The 20,552-nt window shown below is 41.4% G+C and overlaps 1 protein-coding gene across 2 annotated transcripts in view; it reads right to left on the bottom strand.

The window, feature by feature from the left end:
* PARVA (parvin alpha) overlaps nt 1–20,552 on the bottom strand; it is a 108,189-nt gene that overhangs the window by 10,450 nt on the left and 77,187 nt on the right. For both annotated transcript variants that reach the window (XM_019551581.1, XM_019551583.1), the window contains exons 2-8: nt 15,028–15,117; nt 14,872–14,942; nt 14,040–14,142; nt 11,175–11,315; nt 8,999–9,114; nt 2,564–2,622; nt 1,561–1,580 (exon numbers count right to left, since the gene is read on the bottom strand). In XM_019551581.1, coding sequence (XP_019407126.1) covers nt 1,561–1,580; nt 2,564–2,622; nt 8,999–9,114; nt 11,175–11,315; nt 14,040–14,142; nt 14,872–14,942; nt 15,028–15,117 — 600 coding nt within the window. The remainder of the gene's footprint in view (nt 1–1,560; nt 1,581–2,563; nt 2,623–8,998; nt 9,115–11,174; nt 11,316–14,039; nt 14,143–14,871; nt 14,943–15,027; nt 15,118–20,552) is intronic.

The raw sequence follows: 20,552 nt of genomic DNA, 5'->3' as shown, positions 1-20,552 counted from the left end.
CTCAAACTGCTGGTATGTGCCAGGGTTTGGGTCTTTTGGGGTTTCTCCCCCCCAGTGCTGGGTTGCAGGGGGCAGAGATGGGGGGCTCGGGACTGAAGGGGGGCCAAGCAGGGAATGGATTGTGGGGCTGGGGGAGCAGGTGGGGCCGGCAGGGGTCCCCCCCATGATTCCCCTCCCCTTCTCTAGCCCCCCGACCCCTTACTTTCTGGCAGTGGAGGCCAGGGCCAGCTCCCTGCTGCTGGCATGCTGCCTGCCCTTATGGGCAGGCAGCATGCTTCAGCACCAGGGCGAGGACTAACCATAGAGACACTCTGGCAGCCAAAGCATTTCTATGGAGGGCCCAGCCTCCAGTTGCCTCAGGGCACAGTCTGGCACTGTGCCCTGCCCTGCTTTTTTCTGCGTGGATTTTTTTGACCCCTGGATATCCAGCAAGTTTGCAGTGCGGGGAACATTTTCTTGTCCCTGCACGTGCCTCTTGCAGCTTTTCAAAGGGGTTCGTCTGGACGTGCGGGCAAATGCGGGCTTGTCTGAACGTGCCCTAAGAGGCCACCATGTCCTACATTCTGACTGAAATAAGCGTGACCTCTCAAGGAACAGGACAAATAGCCATCCCACCTGGAATAGGAAGACTCCAATAATAATGCACCCAGTGTAATTGCAGTGGCAGAGAATGATCCCATAGAGAGTTCCATTTATTCTGTTTGAACAGAAAAAGCTAAAGCAAACATCAAATATTCTCGGGCGGGGTGGGGTAGGGGGAATGCAGAGAGTCCCACTGACTTCAATTCTGGACTTTGGATGGACTAAGGCTCTACTTGGAGTAATTAAGGTGGGGCAACCAGGGCAGTTGCCTGGGAACCAATTTGGGTGGCCAGTGGGGGAAACAGGTGCCTCTACAGCTGCACAGTTAGACCAGCCACATAGCAGCAACTGGAAGTTTCCTCTGCCCCTGTGTGTGGCACCTGCTCTGGGCACCCGGTAGCATCATTATGCTGTTCTGAATAAAGTAGCACAGTATAACCCAAAATACCACACCCCTATGACTACAGTTTTTTTGAGTTAGCTGTAAATGAACAATGTAAACCTCATGAAGAAGAGCAAACACTATCACCGCAGTGATATTAAAAGGGACAAACCCAGCTTAATATCAATCCCTGTCAGCTAAGAAAGACCAAGTCTTTGTATTGCAAAAGGATAGGAGCATAGTAACAAATTATGCAGAAGATATGACAGTTTGATCATGAAGTATCATTGCATCAGTGGAAGTTTGTGACTATTACTACTTTCATACTAATGTTCTGTGTTGAAATCACCCAACATCTCTAAGATCAGGACATTTGCTGCCAACTTATACTAAAGATGGCAAGACTGATGTCAAAGTTTTTTTTTCTTTTGTTAACTGCCACCCCAATCTGTCAGCTATATATTTTATATATTAACCAAGACAGCTGCAAATCCTGAGCTTATTTACAGTCTGAATGAAATGACCACCTGCAGCAGAATTAACTAAAGTAGATTTTGGCAGCCTCAAGAAAATGATAGCAATCAAACAAAACTTACCATGCCTTCCTGAAAATGCCCTATAGTAAAAAGCAAAACATAATTATATGTAACTTATTTAGTTTACTGCATGGCTTGCTTTAAGCTGAATAACAGAACTGCATATTGGCCAGATGCTCAATTTTGTATAAATGGGTACAGATCAATTGAATTAAATGGGGGTCCTTCAATTTACTACAACTGAGGATCTGGCTCATAGTATCTTGATCAACTAATATTACAGGTACTGGCTTCAGTAACATATCATGTTAATGCCATACTGCAGACTTCCTGTCGTGGAATCTGCACGCTTCTTATGATTGGAAAGAAAGGCTTGTGTGTGTTTATTTAAAGGACTCTTTTCCCAGTGCCTAGATTAGGCGATTACAGATGGTAGTGTCTTGTTCCATTTGATCCTTCATATAATTATCACACTTGAATAAACCCACAAGGATTAATGATGAGTCATTAGCCCAAACTCTTTCCACTGTCTTTGAAAGTAGGATTTACTATTCTCTTACTGTTGTCATTTACTCTTCTCCAAGTCCAATGGCTGATGAAATAATAGGAACATTCTTTTCTTTTCTGAAAGGCCTTAATTCTTTATCACATAACCCCTATCAGGTAGAAGAGTGAGACATGCCTGTTCTTAAGAATTCTCTCAAGCCAATCTGAAGGCAATTTTCTATTTCAAGTATCTGAAACAGTATGCAATATTGGTGCCTTCAAATGTTCAATCTTGACATAAATTTGCTATCCCTTTCCTTTGGTCCTAGTCTTTTGGAGTTTTGTAGTTCTTTTGCTACTGGTAAGTCCAATTCCTTGTTTCCTCACTCCTTTTGGTAATGTTACATTTTTAGAGGCATGTTTGAAACCCTTGTAAAGGCTAAACTATAATCACTGGCTGATGTCTGATCCCTCCTGGAACCCCAATAATGAAATCTAAATATCAGCAAATGGTTGAATTTCTCAGACACATCTGTGTTCAATTACTGAACTGTTGGCAGCAGTGGTGTTGACATACTCAGTGTTACTAGTTATTTCCTCTTGGATCTGTCGGGACTGGAGGATTCCTTCTCGTTTCTGGAAAAAAAAATAGGGATTATTTTTTTAGTAGAGCTTCATGTTTAAGATACTGAAAGAAAGCCTATCATCAGAAAAGAAGCACGAAAATAAAGTGTTTTTTTTCAAACTGGCTTTCTAATATTATACCCACTTGTACAAATTCCTTATAATTTTGTCTAGACAGTTTGCCTGTACAACAATAATAGACTTGAGACACCACCTATAGTAGGATATATTTCTTCCTTCTCCATCCTCCCCTTCTCCCCGCCACACACTATTCAAGGGCTTCAATTCAACTCAGCACTTGAAATGCTTAAATGCAAGAGAAGGAGGTTTACTGAAGAGATGTGCAGGTTTGAGCCCTGTTTTCAATAGGCAGTGTGGGCAGATGGTACCCACATCAACCATTTTTTGTAAGCCCTCCTTCCCATTCACATTGTTTTTTCTGCCATGCTCTTGTGCTCTCTCTCCACCTCCTCCTCCTTTTTTCTTTATAAATTTAATCTTTTCATGTTTGGCTCCTCTGTGCTTTAAGGGCTGTATGTGTTCAAGAAGAAAATGTAAAGTAGAGACAAATTTAGATTGGTTTTGAACCAAACTCCCCCAAATTCTACGTTACTCTTTCTACAGACTCCATATAGAGTTTCTATAGACTCCATGTTTTATTGAGCAGGCTCTTATACAGGAAACCCATTGCACATGATTATTAGTGGACATTACTAAGGAGCTACATACCTAGCTCTGAGTCTAATAGCAGACAGTATAAGTTTTCTGGGAAAGGATGGGGCTGAAGAGACTGAGGCTGCTTCACTTACACTGACCACAGCCATTGGCCTTTGTGTCTATATTACATGTATGTTTTGCCTTAATCAACACTCTTTTTTCTAATTTTATTCACTCATTGTAGCTATGTTTTGTAATCCAGAAAGAAAAAAATAGGCCAAGCATCAATAGTATATAGTCTAGACACCATGAATTATTTACTGTACTCCCCATCACACAAGGCAGTATGCATATGCAAGGCAGTAAGAAGATAACTTTATGCTGGTCCTAAATTTACTTACTTACTCCCTAAATGAAAGCGTACAGAGAAAAACGTGATGAAACACTGGTTATTCCTCTATGCATGAAGTGTAGTTGTCATGTGGCTAGTTAGCAATGAGATAGGAGCACCTGTGAAACAGGGATGTTATTACTTCCTCCCTTGCAGAGAAGAGATTCATCCCTCTCAGTGCACAGTCCTCCTGCTTAGACCCCATGTTGAGTTGAAGATTTGATCCAGTTGGATTACATTACTATTAACTAACCTTACTACAATATGTGTGAGATCAAATTTCGTTTACAGGAGAAAGTAATAAAAGCTCTTCCTTTGAGTTGCTTCAAGACAACTGAAGTCAAACCACAAGACTGGCTGGCTGATTGGCTCTTCATACAAAAACAGCTGAAACACATTTATCTATCTATCTATCCAAAGTGTTTCAACTGCATATATATATATGCGTGTCACGGGATGGGGTCCTCAAGGATGGCCGTGTTACCCCTAGGGACCCTTGACCGTGCCAATTCAGCCTGATGGGCACCCTCTATTATCGCCCACCACATCTTGATGTATTTATAACATAGGGAAGCTGTCTTCACGTCCCGTTGGACACAGTCCTGATGTATTTCCCTGAACCCTGTGGGTTCCTGGACACCTTGTGGGTCCGGTTTCAAAAATAGATGTCACGGGACACTCCAGCCTTATGGGCTATATGCGTGGCTCCAACCGCCCCTTTATCACACCCCAAGCCTTGCAGATGTCATTGACATTGTCCGGTCTAGGCCTTGCTGTGATTTGTCCTCCCTGGGTTCTTTGCAGCCCTGTCTCTGCACCTCTCTGGAGCCGGGTTCTGGGCACCCCAAGTGCCATGCCCTCTCTGGCGCCAAGGCCCCCACTGCAGTGGGCCCCCAATGAGGCCTCCTCCTTCTCCATACAGCCTCACCCAAACCACCAGTGTTATACAACAGCAAACAAGACGTAAGCCCCTGCGCTATAACATAATACAAGAGATCAGGGCGTGCTCTGCCCCTTTAGAAGAATCAGATTCTGCCTCTGGCACCAAGTGTCTAGTAGGCAAGGGTACCTGTGGAGCTCATAGACTCCCCTTAGCCCTAGGTGCAGCCTGCCAGGCAGTTGCAGCATCACTAGGCACTTCCTCCCTGAAGGCTCCTTCCCCTCTGGTTACTAGTGGGGAACTGCCTTCCGTAGCTCCAGCCTGGGGTTTATATAGGCCCGCGGCCCTGCCTCTTCTGGTCAACTGACCAAGTACAGCTGCAGGCTAATTTGCTCTCTAGCCTGTTGCCCTGGTAACTTCCACCTGGGCTTCTGCTTGTCTCTATGGGCTCTCCCCAGGTAGTTTCTGCTCTTCTAGGAGCAGGCACGTTAGTGCCCTGTGACAATATGTAAAGGTTGTAATATTTGGTTGAATACAACAATTGTATGTAGTTAAAACTTCCTTTAACTACCTGAAGGGTTGTTCCAAAGAGGATGGAGCTAGACTGTTCTCAGTGGTAGCAGATGACAGAATAAGAAGCAATGGTCTCAAGTTGCAGCAAGGGAAGCTTAGGTTGGATTTTAGGAAAAACTCTCTCACTAGGAGGGTGGTGAAGCACTGGAATGGGTTTCTCAGAGAGGTGGTGGGATCTCCATCCTTGGTGGTTTTTAAGGTCCAGCTTGACAGAGCCCTGGCTGGAATGATCTAGTTGGGGCTGGTCCTGCTTTGAGCAGGGGGTTGGACTAGATGACCCCCTGAGATCCCTTCCAACCCTAGTTTTCTATGATTCTATAAGAACTTCTACGCATTAAAAGCACACACACATTTGGGTGACTTTCATAAAAGTCTCAAGAAAAAGGAGGATAGCTGCTGAGACAGCTTGTGCACTGCTTAAATGACTGAAAAACTGCATTATTTTGAGCTGAACCATGACCTCAAACTGTTGCCTAGATAAGGGCCTACACTGCCCCAGGAACTGGGAAGGTACTAGATTGTAACAGAGAGCCACAACTGGGTTCTTCCCCTCTGACCCAGGGCAGAAGGAAACTTTTTTTTTGCCAGAACTGTTCATTTCTCCTCCTGCACTGGATCAGAGATGCTGCTAATATATTATGGAGCCAAGGCTTCACCCACTCGCTGCCCCTGAGGGAGAATAATAGCACAGCAGTGGCAATTGTTCTCCCCATTGCGTAGGCAGTGGTGATGCAGGGGAATAATGAGGCCCCTTATATACCATTGCATGTGTGCGGGTGAGCAAGTCTTAAGAGGTGACCAAATGACACTGTCTGGTGCTGTTAAAGAACAAATACTTCACTAACTGGAAAATTCCTGTTAATATTAATGGGAGTTCTGTACCTAAGTCCCTCATTCTTTGATAGGAAAACAGGCACCATGCTTTGTTCTAGTCCAGTGATTTTCAAGCTTTTTGGCTGCATAACCCCTTTACTAGTAAAATAGTGCTGCTTATACCCCTTGCACCCAATGCGTTTCTGCATGTTCAGCTTCTGATCAGTTAACATGTGGCAATCCCACTACAATACTTATAGTCTGCTGACCAATCAGAAGGTCCACTGACATTATTAAATTTTGACTGCATACCCCTTGGCAAAACACTGCATATTGCAGGGGTACATTACTCCAGTTTGAAAACCACTGCTCCAGTCTATTGCTAGGCATTTCACCAATAACATTAATGACATTTCCACACTGTCCAAATACACCACGCATCAACTTGACATTTCACTTCACATTGGTCCACCTACATGTTGTGTTTCATAGAGTATTTTCCTTTGCTTTTGACTTGCAATGAACGAGTAGCATGGAAGTCCCAGATGCAGCAGTTGGAGAATGGACCTCTAAAAAACTAATATAAACATTTTCAACACTTTCAAATGCTTCATGTAGCATTTCTTCTGTCAATAGCTGGCAAAGTACCTTTTCATTGTGTGGGTTGTTTTAAGATAGGTGGGGAATAATAAATATCCCCAAAAATAAAAATAAATACTAATAGAAATTTGGAGTTACTCATTCCAAACTGTATGTCAAATAAATATGTTCAAAAACCCACCCAATCCTCATGTTCTACTTTATCACCATTCAGAGTGTCCAATACAAGTTCCACTGGACAAGGAAAAACATCCAACTGTACCAAAACACTGAATTTTGACTTATGTCTCTAGATGGATATTACACTTAAGCAGAGCTCATTGAGAGTAGTAATTCACATTCTGCAGGAAAGTTGGACATTTTGCGCCTCTTTTAGTTCAAAGTGGATTGAAAATCTGAAATTCTAAACAGTCTTCTTGTAAATCTTCATTTGGAATAAAAATGGTTTATTTACATAGTGTTGAAATGTTTTGTTTTGACTTATACCAATGAGTTTCATTGCAACTTTTTATTAGAACACAGTGTATATTTTATTGGCTCTTGTATTATTAATATTTTGTACTATTTTGCTACTTCACTAATATTGCATTTTATATAAAGTTCTAGACTAAATGAATAAAAATGCTTTAATATGTTTTGACTTTTTCCCCATAAACATTTTTCTTCACACAAAAATGCTTAGAATTTTCAGCAAAATGCTTAGAAACTTTTTTCTATGGAAAACTGAAATAACAGACAATTGCCTGTTATAGAAAAATGTGAGTCATTATACAAATGTGATTGGTGTTATTACTAGTAAAATATTATATACTGGTATTTCTTAAATATTATTTATTGAGGAAATAAAGGGCAAAAGAAAACCATAGGGTATTTAGAACAAAGGAAATAAAGTATTGATTAACAAATTTCTATTGGGGGAAGATGAGCGTTCACTCTCATGACAATGGAAGACAGTAATTTTACAGTACTTCTAGGCCTTTTCAGTAACATCTGTAAGCATGCATTTCAGTTTATGAAAACACGAACTGATCACAGATTCCTCTCTGTCATTGAAGGCATTGGACATTACTGAATTAAAACCAATATCTTGAATAGGGTATGTCTGAAAGTGAATATGGTTTTGCTCTGTGTTTTTTTTCTCTTTGCCTCCCTGGCAGCCTTTCTCTGACTGTGAGCCCAATGCTACAATCTACACTAACATAAAACTTCCACTAAGTAAGAGAACTTTATGCTCTGAAAACACCATTGGCTTCAGTAGAGTTATTCTTGATTGATAAAAGTGTATTAAAAAAGGGGCAAATTGAGACTACTGACTTGAAGAGTTTGTCTAAGCAGACTCAATATAGAGGAACGTATGGTCCAACTCCTTATATATATATACATTTTTTTTTCTTTCCTGTCCTCCCTAGGTCCTTTGCCATGGGACATGATTGCTGCATTTCTGATTTCTTAGGCTGCCTTCATTAGTATTTTGAGAGAAATGTTGATTATTAATATTTTAAAGCCCACGTCAAGAAGATAAGTTGCTTGATTGAAAGTTGCTTTCCTCTTAAGTCTTACATTCATCACTGCAAACTAACAACAAGTCACTTTCATCCTCCCAAGTGGAATTCTATCACCAACGAGTTGGATAAAAGTTTTTTAGAAATGCATCTGCCAGAACTTCCCCTTAAGATTTCCAGTTCAGAAACTTGTCTGATATATGAATGGGGTTTTAAAAACAAACAGCTCATTTTTTTAGATCTGAAGGGAGTCCAAGTAATAATTTCTTGTAACAGACATTACAGGAAGACACCAGTAAACGAAATAAATATATAAAAAAGGTAAGGACTACTATGCCACAAAAAATAAAAGTAGAGCTGGTATGTAGAGAGAAAGTAAATTAAATGGGAATGGCAAAACATGGCAAGTGCAAATCAAACTGAATCTAGTAAGACAAATGACAGACAGAGTAACCTGGGAAACTGAGGCAGATGAGACTCTAATAGGGAGCATGATTGGCACAAAAGATCAAATTAATGGTCTTATGAGGGTGACAAAATTATGATTAGACTAGATTAGTGTGTATAAGGCTGAAAAGGAATATTTATTCACCTAACATGAATTTAAATTTAATAAATGATGACAATTCATCACTCACTACAAAAGCAGATTTGAATATCTACGCAGTCTAGTGAGATGACCATCAAAAATGGGAAAAATATTAACTTTAGAGATCACACTGTGTGATTTATATACAAACGCATTCCAACAATAATAAAGTTTAATACATTTTTAATGTCATAGTCTGGCTACTATGCAATCAAAATAAGATATTCAGAGCCACAACTCAGTCTGGGAAAATACTTGTTCTTCTGCCTTTCACTTGTGAAGCACGGTGAGCCAACACGGCATAAATATGTTTTACGTTTATTACTCAAGAAATTCATCAATCAACTTCAGCACTCTCACTAGCTGAGTTACACCTATTTTACCTGGACAACGACGACTTGAATAGACACATGATCTGGAAGTCTGATTGGTGCCCGAAAATATTGTGATAACGCAACCAAAAGATGAAGTATTGCTACAAGACTCTTTGCATGAACAGCTGAAAAAGACATTAAAAGCACAAGTTACATAAGGCAAAGCAGCATAGGCAAATATTTCATTTTGCTTGCAAGGATTCATGGGCATATGGGATACATTTCCCTTGGTACCTGGACCCACAGATGGGTGCTTTCAGGGTACCTTTCTTTCAACTGCCTTCCATAAATAGGAGGTAGTAGGAATGCAATACTCAACTATACTCCTGAAGACCAAGGTTAGATTTTGCATTATGTGTGGAAGCCATTGGCCTGGGAAGTTGGAAATCTAAACCTGATTTAAAAGCCAGATTTCAAGTACAGCAGCTCAAACTGCTGTCTATGCACTCCCCTTCATCCTCTTTATTTGAGTATGGATTTATGGACTATCAGAAAGATATTTTTGTATTCATAACATGCACTTTATTCATTTTTAAGTGTCACAATGTCTGTAGGATGATAAACGAGCCTATTTTGGCTGAAGCATTGAGCAATAACTTACCAAACTCAATGAGTCAAACATTCCTCATGAACTTGCTACAGTTATTCTTGTTATTTTAGTTTCTTCTCAGCAGGTTTCATATGGGTAGTTAACACTAAGAAGACTTACAAGATATCAAAAGACTTTAGGAAACCTTTAATCAAGTATCAAACTGCTGGCCTCAGAATAGAATCTTATTTTTAACTCTTAGTACTTCCTTTCTTCTTCTTATTGCTTGCATCCAGATTTACAGCGCATTCATTTACTTCCCTTTGGTAGTGCTCTAATGTGATGGTTGACAGCTACAATACAATGTTGCATGTTTTTCCATACATGAAGTAACCAATAACTACTAAGTTATTTCACATGTAATGTAGTAAGTGATTCCCTGAAATGTTCTCTTTCATCATTTCCAATGCAATTTTCAACTGTGCAGTGGACCTCTCTGTATCGGCCCCATAACTTTCCACAGTCTACAACACTGGCATGGTTGGGGGAGAAGGGGGGGAGGGACTGTTGTTCAGGAAGGACATGCTCTGGGACAGTTGTATAAAGAAGCCTGCCCCACACCTATTTTTACAACAGCTGGCTCTGGCAGCTGCTGTCAATCTCCTACTTTCACACTAAAAATTTGGGAAACACATGTAACACATTAAAACAAAGACAAATTAGAATTTTAAGTTAAATCACAGGGCCCTCTACATGCCTTGCATCCTGCTGTGTAGCTGAGAATGGAAGAAAATGATGGTGAAAATAACATGATGGGGCCACATGAAGGGGAAAAGCTATGGGGAAGAACTATGCTTAAAGTTCATCCTGCCTCATCATAGTTACATCTCTCCCTTCCACATGGGACATGTGATGAAAGATACTGTGGCTCAGGATGGAGAGAGAAGACAGGAAACAGCTGCTATAAACATACTGGGCAAGATTTTCAAAAGCAGTTGGTGATTTTGGGTGCCCAACTTGAGACAGCTTGATGAAACCTGTTTTTCAAAACTACTGAGTTTCCACCTTCAGAAAATCAGGTCTTTTTAAGGTGTCTTAAACCCAGTAACTAAAATCTAAGGCACTCATAAATCACAGCCATTGTTGAACTTCCTGCACTGTTAAAGAAGTATGAGTATATACCAGAAAAGATTTGGGCAAAATCCATGGGAATTAGTTATCTTCAGTGGGTGCAGGATTTTACCTTAAATATTCAGTTGGCCATAATCCATTCGAACCACATGCAGGCAAATGTCATGTGTATGCACTGTACAAGAGGCATCTGTGAGCCTAAATACTGCATTTTTAATGCATGTAGTCCCACTTTCACATGCACAAATATGGTAATGAAAGATACAGAGATATGTACACCTTTGAAGACATAAATGAGAAATGTTTAAAGAAGTGTAGCTATTTATTTCTCTGGAGGTGAAGCAGTACTGGAGAAGGAAAAAATGTTGCTGAATGTACACCCCTATTCACCATACTGTGCAACTTCCTCCACAAGGAGCAGGAAACTGGCCTTCCTTAGTGTAGTATAGTTATGACTTGTAGGTAGGGACTCTAACATCTATCCTATCAACATCTAAGTGCTTCACTGTAAAATATGCAACTTACAGTCAACATTCCACTTGATGTTCCTTGGAGGAAGTTTAAGCGTTTCATTGATCTTTTCAAGCACTGTCTGTAGCTTTTGCTTCTGAGCAATTTCAGATTGTGTGACTTCAGCAACATTCAGTTTCTCACTCTCAAGTTTCTCTGAAGTGATAATGGAAGAAAAGACAGTTAGTCTGCTCCTTAACCTTAGAGACCATGAGCAACGGAAAGACATTCCATTCCCTACACTCCAGTGCATTTTCAGTAGATACAAAGGTTCATGGCTGAAAAAAATTGATCACTGATTTCTTGGCTGATCCATGTAAGGACATCTTTTTTTTTTCCTCCAGAGGACCTTTAGTGTCACTTACGAATCCTAAGGTTATAACCCCGTTTTCTCATTGTTTCCTATAAACATTAAAGCCAAGTAGTAATGAAAACCACACTACAAGCTAGCAAGGGGTGGAAGCAACTCTATAGATCACTAAAGGTGGGGGTTAAGCATGCTGCCTTCTTGGTTCTTCCATAAAAGTTATATGGCACAAAGGTTAATTGTACTATAGACTAGCTATTTTGGTGGTCAAATAAAAGTTTTGATTTGTCCAGTCTAGATGAACTGCTTCTTCTTCAGCCCCTAGAACAATATTTTTAAAGCTTCTGTTTGACTGGTAAAAGTCAGGCTGTACCATAGTCATGTGACTAGAGATGAAGCATCCAGGACAATAATTCAAAGATTTTAATACACATAAAAGCACCTAAAACCATGGGCAGCCTCTTTGTAAATAAACTTAGCCTACATCTACCCTCAAAACTTTCACTGGCTTTTAAATCAATTTAATTATAACTGGTACAAATCCTTAGGTTTATATCAATTTAGCTTAATTTGGTGAGTTACTGACTTAAGCTAAATCAATAAAAGCTAGGTATTAGTCAGTGTAAGTGTGTCCACACAAGGGTTTGCAGTGGTTTAAGTAAATCAATTAAAAAAACTATTTTACTTAAACTATTGTAAGTTATGTGCACAGACAGGGTCTTTAGTAAATTAAAGTCAGATTAGGTCTGTGTAATAAGAAAATGGAAAACACATTTTCAAGGTGGAACAAAAAAGTAAAAGTGATGGAGAAAAAATCCAATGCGCCACATACTCCTACCTCAGAAATATCCACATCCAAACTAAATGGAGTAACACAGATGGAAGTAAGAGAAAAAACAAGCCCCATTAATATTACTAGCAAAGATTATGGCTGCTAATGTTTTTTGTCAAACTGCCAGGATCCTTACAACCATTAATTAACACGTAAAGAAGACTGCACAACAACCTCCCTGATAATGGCACCAGAAATAAAGAAACTGATCGCCCACCAATTTAATTCACAAAAGAAATATATTGTTCAGCTTGCGAGGTCTGGTCTTGCTCCCATTCAAGTCAATGGCAAATCTTCCTAGTATGAATGGAATTGGGCTTGTTGGCTTGTTTCCTGTAGTAAGAGCCACATGATATCAATGGGGGTCTTCTGCAAATCTAGGCAGGATTTCACTGCAGGCCCTTTAATCTGTAGAGACCTGATACATGGCCAATTAAGATTAATGGAAAGATTTCCAATTATTTCAACAAGCATTGGATCAGAATCCAACCGTATACATTATTTCTGCCTGTAGCAAGTTAGTTAGATTATATCTAATGGATATTTTTAAACTGCACTGAAGGTTTGCCCATGTAGATAAAATTCCCGGATCAGGGCCATCACAATATGTTCAGTATCTTAACCATTCGTAGAAGCAAACTTTCCCCATATCCATGGTCTAGAACAGTGGTCTCCAAACTTTTTTGATTGCGCATCCCTATCAGTAAAAAATTTTTGAGCACGCACCCCCAATACATGTATATTTATTTATTTATAAATTATATACATGTATTACTTGTGTACCGTATGTGACCCGTGACTGTCTGACATACGGACCAAGTGAGGGCGCCAGTGTCAATCCCTATACTAAATATTAGTAAAGCTTAATTTCTTTCTTATTTTTTTTTTAGATAAAAATGCTTAAGACTATCCATTGGGGTGCGGGAAGAAAATATTAGAACTTCTATTTATATTAATATTTTCTTCCCGCACCCCAATGGATAGTCTTAAGCACCCCCCTGGGGTGCGCGCACCCCACTTTGGAGACCACTGGTCTAGAAGACCATTATTAGAATGGCTCACAGATAATGTTTCAAGATCCATTTCAAATACAGGATAAAAATTTACTAGAGACTTTATGAGCTGTAATAAGTAAGAAAGTGGCTTCTAAGCCAGCAGTTAATGGTCACATGCCAACTCTGAATTAAACGTCTCTTTTCTCTATCTTTTTCTCAGCTGAAGCTCAGCTTGCAGCCCACTGGGTATCATTACTTCACTAACATTAAGAGCCAGGCAGCAAATCAGATAGAAACGCCAACTTTCCAGAGGAACTTTGAGATTTAAATAAACTATGGTATGGGAACTAGCACAGATTAAAAACATCCACCACTGTAATGGAAATACCCTTGCTTTAAAACTTAATTTCCACTTGTAACATGGTTGAGTTTCTACAGAACATATGCAGATAATAAATATAATCAGAGCGTAAGCTGCTGCCAAGACTAGAACCCTCCCTCTAGCACCCTGGGTATGCTTTATGTCCTTTTGATCAATTCCAGTGCAACAGACACTGTGCTGTACCTAAGAAGATGGCACTTCCTCAAAATTGCAATGGACAACCTTTGCTCAAAGCTCTTATAATACCAGGCTATTTTTATATCATATGAAGGCTGCAAATGTAAGATGATACCAAGCCTTCTCTAATGCAGAACAACTGATCTACTTACTGACAGTGTCCCAACAGCATATACATATTTCTTACCAAATAATTTCTGTAATACTTGTCCATCATACAGGTCCTCAGCCAGATCTTTTACAATAATCCTTTCTCCTACCAGTACATCATTAATCCAGTCAATTAATACCTATACAGGGAACACAAATTTGACCGTTTATGCATAGAACATTTACAATTTAAAACATATTACACTGTACATGTTTGGGAAATACTCAGCATAGAAAACACCAATGCTACAGTGGTTTGACTACAACTGGTATGGAATTACAACAGAAGCAAATGGAAGATGTGTAGGCTACAAAGTGATAAAGAACTTTTGCTTATTATATCAATGGAGACTGAGTACATTACACAGAGAAAATATTGCATTAACTTTTCTTAGAAAGATGACTTAGGATAGCACAAAACTCTGCTGACCGATTCAACGTTCTTTTGAGTCAGTGTCTTTCTATTAATTTCAACTGACCTGAATCAGGTCCATAATAAGAGAAGAAAGTTAAGTGAATTGCAATAAGCAGATGCCCCAGATACATGATAAAGAAACCACAGAAAGAAAACAGGGCAGTCTTAGACTGGAGGATGGATTCAGAACCAGGATTCTCCCACTTCAAACATTAGTTCTTGTACTCTTAGGTGAATGGCTTGAGCTCTATGCATCTCATCTGAAAATAGGTACTGAAATGTACTCCTTTATCGATGCATGTGTACTATGTGGTTTAGTTAATTCATGTCTGGGTGATGCTTTCATGCATTCAAATAAAAGAACACCCACCCCCACCCAACACCCACCCCCCCACCTTCCCCCATTTCACTCATTTTCAGTGAAATATTAAAGTGTTTGCATGCTTTCCAGTACCTTCATTAGCTCTTGTAATTTAGGGTCATTTCTTGAATTTGGATCCACCATTGTTCGTACCTCATTTTCCTCTAGAAGGGTTAAAAATAGATATTAGAAAATGATTTAATTTGTAGAATTTTATTTACACACAGCTTTTTTGTTGAGATGCATTACCTAGCATAGTGTCCTCAGGGTCTATCTCAAATGGAATTGGACTGAGAGGTAAGTTAATGGCATTCATTCCTTCTTCCTGAAGCTCAGACACTGAGGGGAAAAAAAAAACCTCAGTTATATTTCAGCTTAATTATACCTACTCTTTTATTTGCACTAAAGTAACATTAATGATATCATTTTCTTTACAGAACATGACCCACTTGCATAAGTCTCTGAGAATATTTCCATCAATAAAACATAATAATAATGAAAATATGAGAGACAATTCAGAAAACCCTCTCTTATCTGAGTAGCTATTACAAGGGTTACCACACAGAAGTCAGAGGGGTTAGCAAAAAGAATTTCCTGGGAAAGGTCCATTTTTTCTCAAATGTCCGAAGGCTGAAATCACATTTTTGTGGGTGAGGGTCTAGCACTTAACACTGAAGAGCCATTCTGGTTGAATGGCATGACAGCTTCCACCATCTGTGCCAGTGGTCTCTGAGTCTGACAATTTAAGCATAATCAAGTTGGGACAGAAACACAGAGACAGGAACTCTAAAAGAAATACTCAGCATGCATCATGAAACAGGAGGTATTATGTTATTTCTTTTTATCAAGTACTCACCCCAGGGCCCTACAGTTGTGCAGCTAAAAGGTACCACCCCAGGTTCTGGGATGTACTCAAACAACATGGTTCAGGGAAGAGGGGTGAACTACTTTGCTACACCTAATCCTGCTGCTGGTTCTGTGCTATCCTAACCCTTAGCACAATTCAAAGCAGCCTTGTTACCAATTTTTGAAATGTCTAGCTCAGAAGGTTGTTTTGGCAGCCAGAAATCAGCATGTGACAAAGATGTTCATGTCCAAACTATGTTACCCCCTCAGGTAAGCTACTATTCCAAAGAACGAGATATTAAACGTACCACTGTTATGTCCCTTCTGTAGATTTCCTCTAATCTGATGCACCCATTTTGCTCCTGGAGTCAATTTAAATCTGACTTAGCAAATGCAGAATTTGGGTCCATTGACTTTTGGAAGAGAAATGACAATAAAGTTCTCAACATCTGCAGCTATCTCTTTTTTTTTTTAATTCACTTACACAGGACCAGGGTGTCCTGGCTAGAACTGATTTCTAGAATTTGATTATGAAGAAAGATTATTTCTAGCTTTCTACATCCTTCCTGAAATTACAGCTGGACACACATCCTGTCCCAATCTGATGTGTATGATTTACATTTCCAGAGTTTCCATCTGCCACTCCAGAGGCACCAGGTTGCAAGCATGGTTAGTTCACTTTCAAAAATGACTCAGAGGCAGCATGGTTTGGAGGAACCAGGAACAGAGACAGTCAAAAGGTCATACAATCATAAATAAGTAGGGCTGGAGAGGGCCTCCAGTGGTCATCTAGTCCAACCTCCTGCCTGAGGTAGGAGCATTCCTATCCAAACCATCCTATACAATCCACAATTTAAACTCTATGTAACACTACCAGCAACCCTGAAACAACACAGATCTAATACCATAACCTGCCACAGGAAAGCAGGAGAGCCACAGCAGCCAATGTCCTGCTTCTATGAAATGGTGTCAGTATATGCTCAAGAGATCCCAGATAGAGGGCCATGCCCCCTGCTAATGAGAAAGACAAAAACCAATACCAAAAATCTATACCAATCTGACCATGGGTAAAATTCTTTCTTGACCGGAAAAATGGCAATTGGCCTGACCCTGAGCAGAGGGGCAAGACCCTCTAGACAGGATACTTTGGCTTTGGTCCCAGCAGAAGCACTGGCACACCCTAGTCAAAGTTCCCACCCTTTGCTGCAGCCAACACCCAATGGCTCTGAGGAAAGCTTAAAAACACGTTGACACATGCAGAAGAAAGGGGATGGGTGGGGGAAAGGCACCCAGGAAAGTCCAGAAGCATGGGAAATACTCATAGTAGAAGATACAACTAGATCATCCCCAACCAATGGCTGTTCAACCTCTTCTTGAACACCTCCAATGATGAAGAGCCTATAGCTTCCACTGCTTCACTATTCTAACAGTGAAGAAGTTTTTCCCAGATACCAAATCTAAACTTACTGTGCTGCAACCTCAAGCCATTAGTCCGTGTCCTCCTCTCTGCAGCAAGAGAAAAAGGGTGTTCTTCCTCTTCTTTATGACAGCCCTTCAAGTATTTGAAGACTGCTATCATGTCTCCTTTTAAGTTCCTTCTCCGTAAGCTGATCATGCCTAGCTCCTTCACCCTTTCCTCAAATGACTTGCTTTCTAAGCCCTTTATCATTGCACCTGGGTTCTCTCTAACTTCTCCACATCCTTTTCTAGAATGCTGAGATCAGAACTGCACACAGTACTCCAGATGAGGTCTAACTAGTGCCAAGTAGAGCCACTATCATCTCCCTTGTCTTGCACCTAATGCTTCTATTGCTGCATCCCAAAACCATATTCGCCTTCTGTGTGGCTACATCACATCTCAGACTTGTATTGAGCCTGTGATCTACCAAGACTCCCAAGTCCTTTTTCATACTGCTGTCATCCATCCAGGTGTCACCCATTTTATATTTATGTTTTTGGTTATTCTTTCTGAGGCGTAGCACCTTGCGTTTGTCCACATTGAACTTCATCCTATTAGTTCTAGCCCAACTTTCCGATCTGTAAACATCTGAATTGCACTCGCATCCTCCAATGTGTTCACAGTCCTTCCCAGTTTCATGTCATCTGATAAACACTAATAAGCATGTTGAACAGCACTGGGCTAAGGACAAACCCCAGCAGGACTCCACTCAAAACCCCCTGCCGTTGACCTGGACCCGTTAATAATTACCCTTTGCTTGCAGCTATTGAGTCAGTTATCTGTCCACCTTGTAGTGGTTTTATCTAGCCCACATTTCTCCAATTTGTTTATGAGGTCATATGGGACCTTGCCAAAAGCTTTGCTGAAGTCCAGATATACTCTATCCACAGCATTCCCTTCATCCACGCAAGTAGTCACTTTGTCAAAGGAGGAGATCAAATTTGTTTGGCAAGATTTGTTTTTCATAAATCCATGCTGGCTGTTTGTGATCAGTCTTTCCCCCTACAGATGCTTTCAAATGGCCTTCCTTAATATGCTCCATTAAATTCCCAGATATTGAAGTGCGGCAAACCACTCTGTAGTTCCCTGAATTCTCCTTTTTGCTTTTTTAAAGAAGGGCAACATGTTGGCCCTTTACCAGTCCTCTGGTATCTGGTCCACCTTCCACAACTTCATGGGCTGGATCCAGATGTGCAGGAGTGTGCAGTTTCTGTTGCTGGAAACCTCTTTGTGGTGTTACAAACTGCACATTAAATCATGCATGGCGCTGCTAATTTGCAATGCTGGAGAAAAATTTGCTACTGGGATTTACCTGGTAGCAACCCCCCCCAAATAAAACAAAAACAATAAACAACTGCCCCCCCACCAAAACAAAAAAGAAAGGAAGAAAAAAGCAGTGCAAAGCATGACAAAAAGTGGCATGTAGTGGGACAAACGTGAAGATGCAGAGCCCCCATGCTGAGGCATGCTGTATCCAAGCCTGCCACTTCCCAGCTGGCTGGGGCACAGTGTGTCTTGAGACGGGCTGGCTGCTTCCCTTTCTCCGTGTGATGAGAAGTCCCCACACTTCAGGCACCCTGCGCCCCAGCCAGCTGCTCCCGGGCTGGCTGGGATGCAGTGTGCCTTGAGATGGAGAAGAAAGCAGCACTGAGCTGGCTGCTCCCATCTCCATGTGCCTCAGTGCAGGGGCTCCACTGCAGAGCCCCCACATTGAGGCATCTTGTGCCCCAGCCAGCCATGGAGCAGCTGGCTGAGGAGCAGTGTGCCTTGCGACAGGGGAGCAGCCAGTTCAGGGTATCTCCATGGCTGGCTAGGGTACAGGATGCCTCAGCACAGAGACTCCACGTGCCTCAATTTAGGGGCTCTGCAGGGGAGCCCCCACACTGAGGCATGTGGAGGCAGGGCAGCAGCCTTCCCAGGGCTGCTTGCTCCCCTGTCTGGAGGCACACTGCCCCCCACCCAGCCAGGGAGCGGCGGCTTTGTGCAAGGGCTTTGCAGCGAGTGGAGATGGGGGAGCAGGCAGCCCAGGGCTGGGGAGCAGGCAGCCCAGGGCCTGCTCCCTCATTTCCATGTGCCACTCCACAGCTGGTTGAGGCAAGGCTGCCTTGGCATGGGGGCTGCCTGTTGGTTGGCACCCTGCACTCTGAAACCCTGTGCCCCAGACAGACCCCTGTGCAGCACATGGAGCAGCAGGACAATTTGTCCCGACACAAAACGCAAGAGCAGGGGCATGCAGCAAAAAGTAGCAGCACAAATTAGTGCTGCTGCAAACTCACAACCTTGCTCGTGTGTATGCAGCCATGGAGTTCATTGTCAAGGACTCAGATCTCCTCTGCCAATTCCTTCAGTACCCTGGGGTGAAGCTCATTTGGCCCTACTGACCTGAATTCATTCAGACCCAACAAAAGCTCTCTAACCGTCTCTTTTGTTATCTCCTCCCTCAGCTTGGGCTCTTCCTTTTCTAGATAAACCTTACGAGGTGTCTGGCTGCAGCTTAATTTTTTTGTGAAGACCAAGGCAAAGGAGCTGATGAGCAGATCTGTCTTCTTTGCATGTTTGGTTAGGAGTTCCTCCTGGCTTGTTAACAGAGGACCCACAGCTTCCTTGGTCCTTCTTTTCTAGCCAACATATTTATATAGAGAATATAGAACCTCTTCTTGTTGTCCTTCACCTCCTTTGTCAGCTGCAGCTTGTTCTTCATCTTTGCCTTCCTGATTTTGTCACTTCAGGTTTTTGCTATTTCCTGGTAAGCTTCCTTGGTGACCTGCCCATCGTTCCATTGCCTGTATTCTCTCCTTTTGCATTTTAGGCACTTTAGAAACTCCTTGTGCCGCCACATTGGTGTCTTGCGATTTTTCTTGTGCTTCAATCATGTCAGGACAGTTTCTTGTTGAGCTTCTACTACTGTGCCCTTTAGGAGCTCCCAGCACTCTTGGGTGACTTTATTCTGCCATGCCATCATGCCTATTAACTCCTTGAGTTGGATGAAATCTGCCTTTTTGAAATCTAGCATCCTAATTTTGCTGACCTAATGTTTTTCCTATCTCAGCATCTGGAATTCTATCATATCATGATTGCTTCCTCCCAAGTTACCCATCACCATTGCATTCTTCACCACTTCTTCCGCATTGGTTAAGACAAGATCCAAGATAGGGATCCCCTGGTTATATCCTTCACTTTCTGGAACAGAAAGTTATCCTCTACACAAGGTCGGAACCAGCTTGACATTTTAAGTTTGGCTACCTTGTTCTTTCAGCAGATGTCTGGGTGCCTGTGTTCTCTAATTCCAGCTGTGCAGCTGACTTTCATAGATTTCATAGACGTTTGGGCTGGAAAGGACCTCAGAAAATCACTGAGTCCAGCCCCCCGCCCAAAGGGCAGGAAGTCAGCTGGGGTCACAGGATCCCAGCAAGATAAGCATCCAATTTATTCTTGAAGGTGTTCATTGTAGGTGCTTGAACCACCTCCG

Source organism: Crocodylus porosus, unplaced genomic scaffold (genome assembly GCF_001723895.1).
Source record: "Crocodylus porosus isolate Cpor-Errol unplaced genomic scaffold, CroPor_comp1, whole genome shotgun sequence".
Lineage (NCBI taxonomy): Eukaryota > Metazoa > Chordata > Crocodylia > Crocodylidae > Crocodylus > Crocodylus porosus.
This window is presented reverse-complemented; position numbering and strand designations above follow the sequence as displayed.